This window comes from Colletotrichum lupini, chromosome 1 (assembly GCF_023278565.1).
Source record: "Colletotrichum lupini chromosome 1, complete sequence".
Lineage (NCBI taxonomy): Eukaryota > Fungi > Ascomycota > Sordariomycetes > Glomerellales > Glomerellaceae > Colletotrichum > Colletotrichum lupini.
The window spans coordinates 5,295,925-5,308,256 of NC_064672.1; the positions used below are offsets into that span (position 1 = coordinate 5,295,925).

General features: G+C 46.7%; 2 protein-coding genes across 2 annotated transcripts; both read left to right on the forward strand.

The window, feature by feature from the left end:
- Positions 1–1,262: 1,262 nt before the first annotated feature.
- CLUP02_01607 (cytochrome P450) lies at positions 1,263–5,403 on the forward strand (the record flags this gene model as incomplete). Its single annotated transcript, XM_049280646.1, has 9 exons — positions 1,263–1,274; positions 1,523–1,778; positions 1,864–1,982; positions 2,033–2,068; positions 2,133–2,825; positions 2,950–3,775; positions 3,835–4,412; positions 4,474–4,670; positions 4,725–5,403. The coding sequence occupies 9 exons, from the start codon at positions 1,263–1,265 to the stop codon at positions 5,401–5,403; spliced, it is 3,396 nt and encodes a 1,131-aa protein (XP_049136603.1).
- A 711-nt stretch (positions 5,404–6,114) lies between these two features.
- CLUP02_01608 (uncharacterized protein) lies at positions 6,115–10,570 on the forward strand (the record flags this gene model as incomplete). Its single annotated transcript, XM_049280647.1, has 8 exons — positions 6,115–7,109; positions 7,266–7,628; positions 7,719–7,773; positions 7,865–7,935; positions 8,000–8,089; positions 8,146–8,272; positions 8,360–10,413; positions 10,504–10,570. The coding sequence occupies 8 exons, from the start codon at positions 6,115–6,117 to the stop codon at positions 10,568–10,570; spliced, it is 3,822 nt and encodes a 1,273-aa protein (XP_049136604.1).
- Positions 10,571–12,332: the final 1,762 nt, after the last annotated feature.

Sequence of the window (12,332 nt, forward strand, 5' to 3'; positions counted from 1 at the left end):
TGTTACGTAATAGGGATAGTAATCGCACCTTATAAAGTGCCCGTTACGTGCTAAATTACGTATTTATCTCAGATATTATATATATAGACCTTCTCCTTTTGTCTATTTCCACTTTAATAGTTAAGCCACTTTTACCACACTCCGTATGCCCATTGCTACGTACTATAACTCGTAACAACTTTTTATAAATCTTAGCTTTAGTGATTAAATAAATATTTCGTTTCTAACGCGAGCATAGTTAAAGCTGCACAGCGTCCTCATACGGTACTCCTTTAGCTTAATACCTTGCCTTAATTAATAAAGCCCCCGCCCGAGCCGTGCTATATCTTAATTCTTCTAGGCGGTGTTTATCTCCCGACAAGATGGCTGACCTATGCTCTTAGTCACTAAAGCTCCCGTCTAAGTCACACAGTTATAAGACCGGATAACTGGCTGGGTTGTGGAGTCTTCATCTTCTTAAAATCAAATTAGAGATTCTCTTGTGCAATGGCATTCGAAAAGTCAAAACTATTGAACTCCGTGTTCACAAGAGGTCAAAGCAGTCAAATCATCGCATTCTGCCAAAATCTCCGCAACGTCAAGTGGTTCTTCCCAAACTCAGTAGGAGACGGAATGGTCCTTTACTCTGACCCTATCACACTCTAAAGCTGACTGCCAGCTTATGTACTTATTCATATCTAGTCGATTACGTGGGTCTGATTCTTTCCAAGGTTGTGGAACTTAGTCATCATTCTTTCCATATGGGCTATCTGCCAAATCTACGAAAAGTCGACTGATCTGATGAAACCCGAGAACCTCGTACTCTCGGAAAGCGTTTCACTCGTGAATTTAGATGGAACAAAAGCAGCCACCCTACGTCTTTTCCCTATTTAAGTATCGTATTTCAGAACAGACCTGGTTTTAGCGAGACCTGGCATATTGAGAGTCGGTATGGATGCTTGACTTCAGCGGCACACGTTCGCCTGGATATCAGGATCGCTACGGCCCGGTGCCGAGCGAGCTTAGAATATTCATCCGCTCACCGACGTGTACAGAGATGCAGCCAAGACTCCAAATGAAGGAACTCCGACGCCAGGAATCAATGATTTTTCTGATCTGGGGATACGGACTGCTACGGCGCTACATCGAAAGTCTGGCAGACCATGCAAAGGGGGTAGCGCAGATAAAAAAGTGGATATCGGACGCCCGCGGAGGACCGGCCGGGGCCAGTGCACGGCGAGAAATGATTCAGAGTCCCACTCCTGCTCTCCGCGGGCAAGGACATGACGAATCTCGTACGCCTGTCGTGGTGAACGTGGTGTTCTTGTCTGATTCAAAGCCTCTTCAGCGTGGTATTCTGTGGATTCTGCTCCTTCAGCCACAACCAGCCTTGCCCCGAGGACACCGAAGGTGGGGATTACCAGTCTGAGCGACTCCGGCGGCCGTCAAAATTGTCCCGTTATGCTTGGCTATCGCCTCAAATTGCCTATATATCAACAAAATTAGAAGACCTGTGCTTTTCAAGACGACGATATATAGGTAGGAAGCAAGAGGTCATCGGGTTACCAAATCCATCATGTCGTCCATCGCGAATACTCAGTCGTCAGACTCCATTGCGACATTCGAAAAGAGAAAACGAGTCTTCAGTCTTTCTCGGAGGTCTTCTAGAAAAGCTGTCGACATGCCGAACAGTATCATTGAAATCCCGGAGCCGCCACGGAAGCCCGTCTTGGGACATGTGACTGAGATCGACCAGGACTATCCCTTAGGGTCCTTTGTACACATGGCGAACAAATATGGTATATAGCATTACCCCGGGAGTGGATAATACGTGGTTGCCGCAAGACTTATTGGAGAGCATGTCCATGGCTGACCATTCCCAAGGCCCTATCTACAAACTTGATCTTCTAGGCCAGAAGCTGGTTTTCGTGAACACCCACGAGTTGGTCAACGAGTGCTGCGATGACAAGAGGTTCAAAAAGTCGATAGAAGGAGACCTCACCGTGAATTAAATTGCTCGAGTGTTTGGGATATGACTGACAACAAACCATAGGAGCTTCGCGACGCTGTGCACGATGGCCTTTTCACAGTAAGTATGATGATTGTTCTAAGCCTCACGGGCTGTTCGCTACACCGGGCTAACCCTCCGGTAGTCCAAAGGCGTCGAGGAGGAGAATTGGGGCATCGCCCACAGAGTCCTGATGTCTGCTTTTGGTCCCCTGGCCATTAGAGGAATGTTCGACGACATGCACGACTTAGCCGCCCAACTTGCGCTTAAGTGGGCTCGCCACGGATCTTCTACTCCCATTCACATTGGAGAAGACATGACGAGACTCACCATGGACACAGTCGCTCTTTGCTCGATGGGCTACAGGTTCAACTCTTACTACCGAGAAGACACGCATCCGTTCATCACAGCAATGTACGCTGTCATGAAAGAAGCCGGCGATAAGGCATTGCGCGTACTGCCTCAAGTCTTCTACAAGAAGCAAGACCGCAAGTACAAGGCGAACATCGGCTTCCTTCGTTCAACTGCGAGAGAGGTTCTCGAAGCTAGAAAGAAGGACCCGGAAGACGCCAATGGTCGGAAGGACCTTTTGACTGCGATGCTCAACACTGTTGATCCAGTGACGGGCCGTAAGATGACGGACGAGAGTATTATCGACAACTTGATCACCTTTCTTGTCGCCGGCCACGAGACCACGGCTGCTACATTTACCTTCACCATGTACTGGTTGCTGAAGAGACCCGAGGTATATCGGAAAGTCCAAGAAGAAGTCGACCGCACAGCTGGTGACGGTCCTCTAAAGGTCGAACACGTCACTAAGCTTAAATGCTTGAGTGCAGTAAGTTCCCACTCATCCTAGCACCCCTAGATTCCACCCTTAGTGTAGGGCCTAGGCAGGGTTGCACAGCGCTTCCGGGTCTCCAATGACCCTCTACCTCATCCACACTAACATCAGTCGCTAGGTCATAAGAGAAGTTCTGCGACACAGTGCTCCCATCTTTGGCTTTGGCAGAGAGGCTATGAAGGACGAGATCATTGGTGGCAAGTACCGCGTCAAACCCGGAGAGCAGATCCTCTGTTTCTTGACCAAGTCACATCTTGACCCCAAGGTATTTGGAGACGATGCAGAGGAATTTCGACCAGAGAGGATGCTCGACGAAAACTTCGACCGGCTGATGAAAGAGTTTCCTAACTGCTGGAGCCCCTTCGGTACCGGTATGCGTGGGTGTATTGGAAGAGCGTTCGCTTGGCAAGAGATGGTGCTCGCCCTCGCTTTGCTGATGCAGAACTTCAACTTTGTCATGCACGACCCCAACTACGACCTGAAAGTCTCGCAGACGCTCACGATCAAGCCCAAAGACTTTTACATTCGGGCTATTCTGAGAGAGGGGCTGACGCCGTCGATGCTGGAAGCTCGGATGGCCGGCTCCCTGAATGGAGGATTGCCAGCCCAGCCGAAGACCAAAGCCCACGAAGCTACGAACGGAGCAGAAGCCACAACTAGCTCTGTGACAAAAGCGAACGTGGCAATCTTTTACGGTTCGAATTCTGGGACCTGCGAATTTATGGCTCAGAGACTTGCTAGCGATGCGGCATCACATGGCTTCAGTGCGACCGTTGATTCACTTGACGCCGCGCGAGAGTCGCTTCCGACAGATCGTCCCATCGTCATCGTCACCTCTTCTTACGAGGGCGAGCCGCCTCATAATGCTGCACTCTTCGTCGATTGGATGGCCAATCTCAAGGGCAAGGAACTCGAGAACGTGTCTTATGCTGTTTATGGCTGCGGTAAGATCTGACCAGCTATTCTCAAGTCAACCTCTACTGATACGGTGTTGTTTCTCTAGGTCATGCCGATTGGGTAAAAACATATCATCGGGTCCCCAAGCTCGTTGATAACACGCTCGAGGAGCGTGGAGCCCGTCGAATCATCCCACTTAGCACAACGGACGCCAAAGACCGCGACATGTTCTCTGACTTTGAGGCCTGGGAAGATGAGGCCCTGTGGCCTACGCTCGTCAAAGAGTTTGGTGGAAATTCCGATGGAGGCGATAACAGCATCGCCGAGGCAGGCTTGTCAGTGTCATTCTCCACCCCGAGGACGTCAACTCTCCGCCAAGACGTCAGAGACGCGCTCGTGCTGGATGCCCGCATCCTCGCCCAAGGATACCTGGGTCCAGTCAAGAGACACATCGAGGTGCAGCTTCCTACAAACATGCGATACTCCGCTGGCGACTACATCGCCGTGCTCCCCCACAACCCCAAGGACACGGTCGCGAGGGTGATGCGCCGCTTTCATCTTGCTTGGGACTCGCATGTTACCATCCAGGCTTCAGGGCCTACGACCTTGCCGACCAACGTCAGCAGCCCCGTTTCCGATGTGCTGAGCTCCTACGTTGAGCTATGCCAAACCGCTTCAAAAAGGGTGAGTCTCGGGATTGATGCCTAATTGATACAGGACGTAAATGCTAACATGCTGAACAAAGAACATCTCGACTCTGTCGCAGCTTGCGAAGGAAGAGGAGGCCAGCCGTAAGCTTCAGTACTTGGCTACTGACGGCTATGACACCGAGATCAAGGGAAAGAGACTCTCTGTTCTTGATATTGCCGAGCAGTTCCCATCTCTGGTCATCCCTTTCAACCACTTCTTACTCATGCTCCCTCCAATGAGAGTCCGTCAATAGTAAGACTAGGCTATACCCCCGTCTTTAGGCTTTGTCCTGACAATAGTGAACAGCTCGATTTCTTCGTCACCTCTGGTAGACCCTGGTATCGCCACCATCACCTATGGTGTTCTCGATGAGCCGGCCTTCTCAGGACAAGGCCGGCATGTAGGCGTCACTTCCTCTTACCTTGCTACCTTGACTGCCGGCGACCGCCTGCAAGTTGCCATTCGTGCTTCACAGGGTGGCTTCAAACTTCCGATCGACATGGATAAGACGCCTCTCCTGTGTGTGGCAGCCGGAACTGGCTTGGCACCATTCCGCGCCTTCGTTCAAGAACGTGCTACCCTACTTAGCAACGGTCGCTCTCTTGCACCGGCCATCCTATTCTTTGGGTGCCGTGACCCAGAAGCTGATGATCTCTATCGTGAAGAATTCGATAAGTGGGAGTCCGCCGGTGCTGTGAAGATGTTCAGGGCCTACAGTCGTAAACCCGAAGCTTCCAGTGGATCCAAGTACGTGCAAGATCGCATCTGGCAGGAGCGTGAGATGTTGTACGGGCTGTGGGATCAAGGTGCTAGAGTCTATGTCTGTGGTTCTAACAGAGTCGCCGAAGGAGTGAAGGATGTTTTGCTTAGGGCGGCCAGGGAGAAGAGCGAGTTGGACGATGGAAAGCCGATGGATGATGAGGAGCTGGAGGAGTGGTTCAGTAAAATTCGCAATGAGCGATATGCGACTGATGTATTTGACTGAAACTCACAGCCTTCTCGAATCCAGTAATTTGGACAACTTCGGGTTTGGACCAGGGCGTTCTTGCTTCTGGGTCTGCATGAAACCTGTCTTTCGGCAGGTTGTAGGAAAAGTTTCTGATTTCAGACGAAACTACTTGTACTTAGTCTCAATTCCAGAATGGCAATATGTTGATGGGTGTATCATTGCAACCATCAGTCATCAAGTCAGTCGTGGCAACACTAGACGGGTGAGGAGAGCTGGGAAAAGTCCGACGTTTGATAGCTGGACAAAAGTCGACATGCAGACTACGTCATGTGCCCTGCGATGCGAGTCGAAAGTCAATTCCAAAGGCAGAACCTCTCCTAAAAAAAACGAAAGGAAGCAATATCAGCATTGCCTACGTGGCAATCCTTATCGGTCATGCGCTCAGAGAATCACGTCCGAGCCCCGGCGGATTGCTGGCCTGGAGCTGGTTCATGCCGCTCGGACGAATTGGAAGCTTCCGACTATCAACGCTTTGAAACGCGGAGCTTCTAGTCATCTGAAGTGGCCAGACTAATAGGTTCATGGTGCCGAGTGGCGCAAACGTTAAAGCTGCAGCTTAAACTCATGATTTATGGGGATATAATGCCTTTCGCGTACCCCCGACAGGGAAAATAGACCAGGGCGAAACATCTCTTTCCCCCCTAACAAACCAGGAGCTTGGGAGAGGCTTTTTGCATAAAAGTCACCATGGGCCCAGGTTTCTCGCTTCTGGGGATGGTTGTCGGGGTTCTGTCCATTTTCTACTACGCAAAACAGACGCAGAGGATGACGGGCCTCAAATTCGACACAGAGTTCTGGGCGGTTGCTGGTCCGCTGATCGCCATCCGACCGCCGAAAGGACCTACCAATGCATTGGAGCTCCGAGCCAGCGTCAACGCGGGTCTCTCGGCTATCCTCAAAGATGCCCTGCCGGATGGTATAATAGAAACCAAGCATGTTGTCAAGTCATTCGACGGCGAGATAATTATACTCCACCAGTTCACACCGAGCGAAAACAAAAGCATAGGCAGGCAGCCGGCTTTCATCTACGTTCATGGAGGAGGGATCGTGGGGGGGAACATCGACCCGCACAGCCGGCCACTCGCCGCGAAAGCTGCTCTCGAATCGGGGGTCCAGATGTTCGCTGTTGAATACCGCTTAGCGCCCGAGTTCCCGTTTCCAACACCCGCCGAGGATTGTTACGCTGCTCTAAAGTGGCTCGGCGAGAATGCAAACGACTTGAATATCGACGCGTCTCGCATAGGCTTTTACGCGTTGAGCGCCGGCGGCGGCATAGCGGTAGGCGCATCAATGTTGGCGAGGGATCGAGGCTTGTCACCGCCATTGGCGAAGCAGGTCCTCATATATCCAATGTTAGACGACAGAACTAGGGTTGAAGCAGACAATCCTTTATCGCAATTCCTCACCTGGACGGATAAGTCAAATCAGATTGGCTGGAATGCGTACCTTGAGGGCAAGGCCGGAGGATCGGGCATACCTCCGCATGCGGCACCAGGGAGAGCAACTGACGTTGCGAATCTCCCTTCAACATACATCGACGTTGGTGGAGTTGATCTGTTCTGCGCTGAGGCGGTAGCATTTGCAAATAAGCTTGCATCCGCTAATGTGCAAATGGAATTACATGTATACCCTGGACTGCCTCACATCTTCGATCTCTACGCCCCTACGATAGAGCTCACGCAGTTGGCGAGACAAAATAGGCTAAGGGCGGTTAGAAGTCTATGAAGATATTTGAATCCAACGTAACTAGACATGAGTGTTCTTTATTTTATACATTTTCTTCCTCCTCCTCCCAGGACTCCCAGGGCTCACTCAATTTGCTGAATTATGATTCGCAGCTTTGATGCAGTGGCCTCAGTTGCCAATTGCATAGGAGGTGTGAATCCATTATTTGAAGACCGAACTTTGAGACAACATGGCACTGTAGTGATAGCGGTAATGGATCCAAGACTTCGAAGCCGATTTGTCTATAGAGTCCTCGTTGAGCAATTTTCTTCACTGCGATGCATTTTCGAAAGACTTGATCAAGAGATTAGCATGATGAACAGTTCTCGCGATAGGTCGTCCGATAAAAGTGACCATATAAACCGACAAGTTGGCGATGAACCAGGAGCCAAGCCCTTCCGGGCAAAGTCCGAGGCCGAATCTGCGGGATTATTGCCAGGAACAGGGATCCTGTACCCATCTTTCGACTCGAACGAGTAGCAATAGCCACTCGAGTAAGCTTATTTCAGGCTAAAAAGTAAGCACTATCTAGGTGGCTACATGATCCGTGGGCTGATGTGTCGAAGAAAATCTTTGCTCTTTCACTTTGGCGACCCGTCCCGCTTCCATAACCCGGAGATGGTTCCTCATTCTCGAAATATTGGTCTAGGATCGGAGCATAATCACAAAGCTATTTAAAAGAAGGTCCTCAGTGGCGCGTCTCTGCGTACAGTCTAAAGACACTGTATACTTTGCGCATGAAGGAATCTATCCTGGCTTTAGTCGGAGTCTAGTCCCGCCAAGGTGGTGATCCCTCCCCAATCGAGAGATATGGGCCATCTGATTAGATGGCATGTTTCCCCAATAGTGGATCCAGAAAGGATCTGATAAACACAACGAGACATCCATTCACGCGGTTGCCAGAAGAATTGGCCACTTTTCTTAGGCTCGATGTTCAGTAGAGCGGCCAATTTTTCTGACCCCGTGCCGCGTGCCGTTCAACATTGAACTTAGCTGTCTCACCCGCATGTCCGGGACACTGGGCGAACCGATGTCGGAACGTACCGAAAGAGACTCGGAGACTGATCTTTATGTCATGCAGCAGAACCATATCGTTGGTCACTTCTGGTTGCCTATGTTTGTAATGTGGGGTGATCATTCCCTAGCACTTCGCTAGATCCCAGTGAAAGGATTATGAGGTGGCACTGGACCGCTGCCAAGACCGTAGAGTTTTCGCTGTCTATCTCCCCATGAGGCTTTAATAAACTTCTTCTACCCTTCTTCATATCGCTCTCTGCCTGTGTCTGTGCAACATCAACTTCATCCTGAAACCTCTCGAAAACCCACGCAGCTTGAGAAGCCGTCAAACATGTCGACACCTGCGGCCGACAGCCAGCCAGTGGCTCCCGAAAAGGCTCCCGCCCAGATTGATGCACCTCAGGACTTCTTCGAGCCGGATGAGAAGCCTGACCAATCTGCTGATAATGAAGGATCAACGGAAGTCGGCGTCAGCAGAGTTGAAGCCTTCAACAAGGTACTCTACCATTCTGGTCAGAAGGGCAAGGTGCTACTCTGGCTGCTCGGCGTATCCATCGGCCTGACCATGTTTGCCTATGCCCTCGATATGGGTATCACCACAACCATCTTTGGCACGCTGGCTGCTTCAACGTTCAAGGTCCACAGCCAACTTGGTACCGTCAACACTGCCAGTCAGATTATCCGCGCCATCAGCAAGCCTTTCATCGGAAAACTAGCCGACATCACCTCGCGACCTACGACGTACGTCGTGATTCTAGCGTTTTACGCCGTAGGCTTTGCCGTTGCAGCCAGTGCCACCGCCTTCCCCGCCTATACCATCGGTATCTGCTTTACTTCAGTCGGCAAGTCAGGTCTCGATCTTCTGAGCGACATCATCGTGGCCGATTTGACTCCCCTGCAATGGCGAGGCTTCTTCGGTGCTTGCCTGTCCCTGCCTTTTATCGTCACTGTCCCCGTCAACGGTTTCATTGCTGAAGGCTTCTACGAGAATTGGCGATGGGGCTTAGGCATGTTCGCCATACTCGTCCCTGTTCTCCTCATCCCGGCCATCTTTACTCTCTACGCCATGCAGCGTCGAGGAGGGAAGGCTGGCATGGTAACCATTGCCGACTCCAAGAACGTTCGCACCGGTGTTTCTGAGGCCTCCTCTAAGAACTTGGTGTACTGGGCCAAACTTGCGTACCGGGGCATGATCGATATCGACATCATTGGCCTCATCCTGCTTGGCTTTGCCTTCTCCCTGATTCTCTTGCCCATCACACTGGCTAAGAGCGCCGATGGTGGATGGACCAACGCAAGCATGATCGCTATGATCGTCATGGGTTTCGTCATTCTCATAATCTTCGTCCTGTTCGAGATATTTCTCGCTCCTAAGCCTCTCATGACGAGGAGCATTTTACAGAACCGCGCCTTCATCGCAGGTGTCATCATCCACACCTTTAATCAAATGGCATCGTCCGTTCGCAATACCTACTTTTCATCATACATCCTCATCATCAAAGAGTGGACTACTTATCAGTGGACTATCTTCTTGGGCATAACTACAATGGGGCTCTGCCTGGTCGGCCCTGTGGTTGGTCTCATTCACCGCAGCACTCATCGCTACAAGAGCCTTATGGTCTTCGGTGCCGCGGCCAAGATTCTCGGTTACGGCCTCTTGGTCCAACCGACCGGCAACATGACTCAAGATACTGCTCGGCTCGTAGCAGCGCAACTCATCTTCTGTCTATCTTCCCTCAACGTAGTTGGTGCGCGTGTTGGTGTACAGGCGTCTGTTCCCCACGACGACGTTGCTTCGATCATTTCCATCATCACTCTGTGGTCTACCTTAGGATCCAGTATCGGAAGCGCTGTTGCAACGAGCATCTGGACGGAGCAGATGGTTGACCAGATGCGTGAAGAACTTCCCGGCGTTTCCAACAGTGTTATCGCGAAGATTTACGGCAATATCAAGACGTTGAAGAAGTACCAGTTCGATGATCCCATTCGTCAAGGATCTATCCGCGCCTACGCTACCGTAAACGGGCATATCACGATCGCCGCCATCTGCTTGTCCTGTATTTCTCTTATTGCTTCTTTCTTTATGCCAAACTACTATCTGGGCAAGCAGCAGAACGCCGCCAACAACAAGGGTCTGGATGGCGAGGTTGTCGACGTGCCGGATCACAGAGGAGCTGGAGAGACAGCGATTGCTCAACAGGAGGCCACAACCCTGTGGCAGAAGGTGCTTGCTTTGTACCGCAAGTAGCTCTTGCTAACTCAGCATTGAGCCTGACCATATCCACCTAATTGAGCGGCATGACGAAGGAAATGAGTCGGCCATAGACCTCGTAGCAAGAACATGAGTACACACCAAAGCTTCCAAATGAACTTTACGGATGCCAATACATTTGACTCTTAATGAGAGACAATTATCGAATACCGGCCTAACCTTTCGGAGCCCAATATTCAATATAATCTGTGCCGGACGAGGATTAAAGCCTGTACGAGTTTTGAGGTATGATATACAATGAGCTTCACGACCGATGGCAAAGGCAGGCCCTTCGAGCGTCATTTGCGATACTAGTCACCATGTGTCACGAGTTATAGCACGCAGCAATGGGCATACGGAGTATAATAAAAGTAGCTTAACTATTAAAGTAGAAATAAATAAAAAGAAAAGGTCTATATATATAATATTCAAGATAGATACGTAATTTAGTACGTAATAAATACTTTATAAAATACGATTACTATCCCTATTACGTAATATACCCCCTAATTACTATTATTAAAGAGCTATTATATTTAAAATAAAATCTCTAAATACCCTTATAAAGGCCTAATTTAGTTAAATATAAATAAATAAAAATAAGTATAAGGGATACGCGTTTTTTAAACTACGTTTATTATAAATATATCCTTTTATTTAAAATAAATAGAATCCTAATTTAAAATAATACGTATTTTATTATTTTTAATATATAAATTACTAAGAGCGAGGCTACTTAGCCGCTTTATATATATTTAAATTCTTACGGCGTTACTTAGTTATTATTTTTGTTTTTAACTTTTTATAGTTATTATAAATACTTTTATTTATTATACGTATATACTTATATTATTAAATTATTTATTAATTTTATTTTAAACATAAATATTTAATATATTTAGAAATAATAATAAATTTTATATAATTTTTATAATACTTTTTATATATATATTATATAATTTACTAAGAGTTTAGATAAGTAATAATACTAATAAGCCCCTTTAAATTATTACCCCCCTCTATAACTTCTTATTTACTTATTAAAGCTTAGTTACTAAGCTCTCCCTCCCTAGCTAAGAAAATATTAAAATTATTAATTAAAATACTAAGAACTTTATTAAATTTAAAGCTCTTTTTAATAATTATAATAAAAATAATAATAAGGTAAATAATAATAATAAAAACTTTAATAAGCTTTTACTTATCCCCTTTTTAGAGCTCGAGAATAAAAATAAAATTAGTTTAAATAATAAGCTTTTTAAAAAAAAGTATATTATATATTATTATTTTAAGAGTTTATATTTAATATTATTTTAAAGTTTAAAAAACATAAAGTTAGCTCTTTTTAAAAAAGTAATAAAAAATAAAAAAGAATACTAAAAAATAAAAGTACCCTCCGTAATAAGTATAGTTTTTTTTATTATTTTAAGCTTATTTAACGTATATTTAGTCCTTAAGAAGCTTAAAAAAAAGGCTCCCGAGGAACGAGAAGTTTAGTACTTATTTTATTTTAAAATAGCCCTCTAGTTTATTAACTTTAAAAATAAGAATTATTATTTTATAAAAAGTTATAACTAGTATATACGCTATTTTAATAGCTATTTAGCTAAGGGGTATATTAATATACTAATCGTTTTATAATTAATAACCTAGGCCCTTATTAAGGTTATTATAAATAGCGCTCCCTTTTTTATAAGTATATTATCTTTTTTTTTATTAAAAAGCGCACTTTTAATTATACTTTTAATAAGATATTACTAAGCTCCGTAATATTATTTACTAAATATATAATAATTAAAAAATATATAAGAACTATATTAGTTTTTATATAAAGGACTTCTTTTTTATATACCCCCGGTCCTTTTTTATATTTATTATAATTATTTATAACTAACTTTTTATTATATTACTT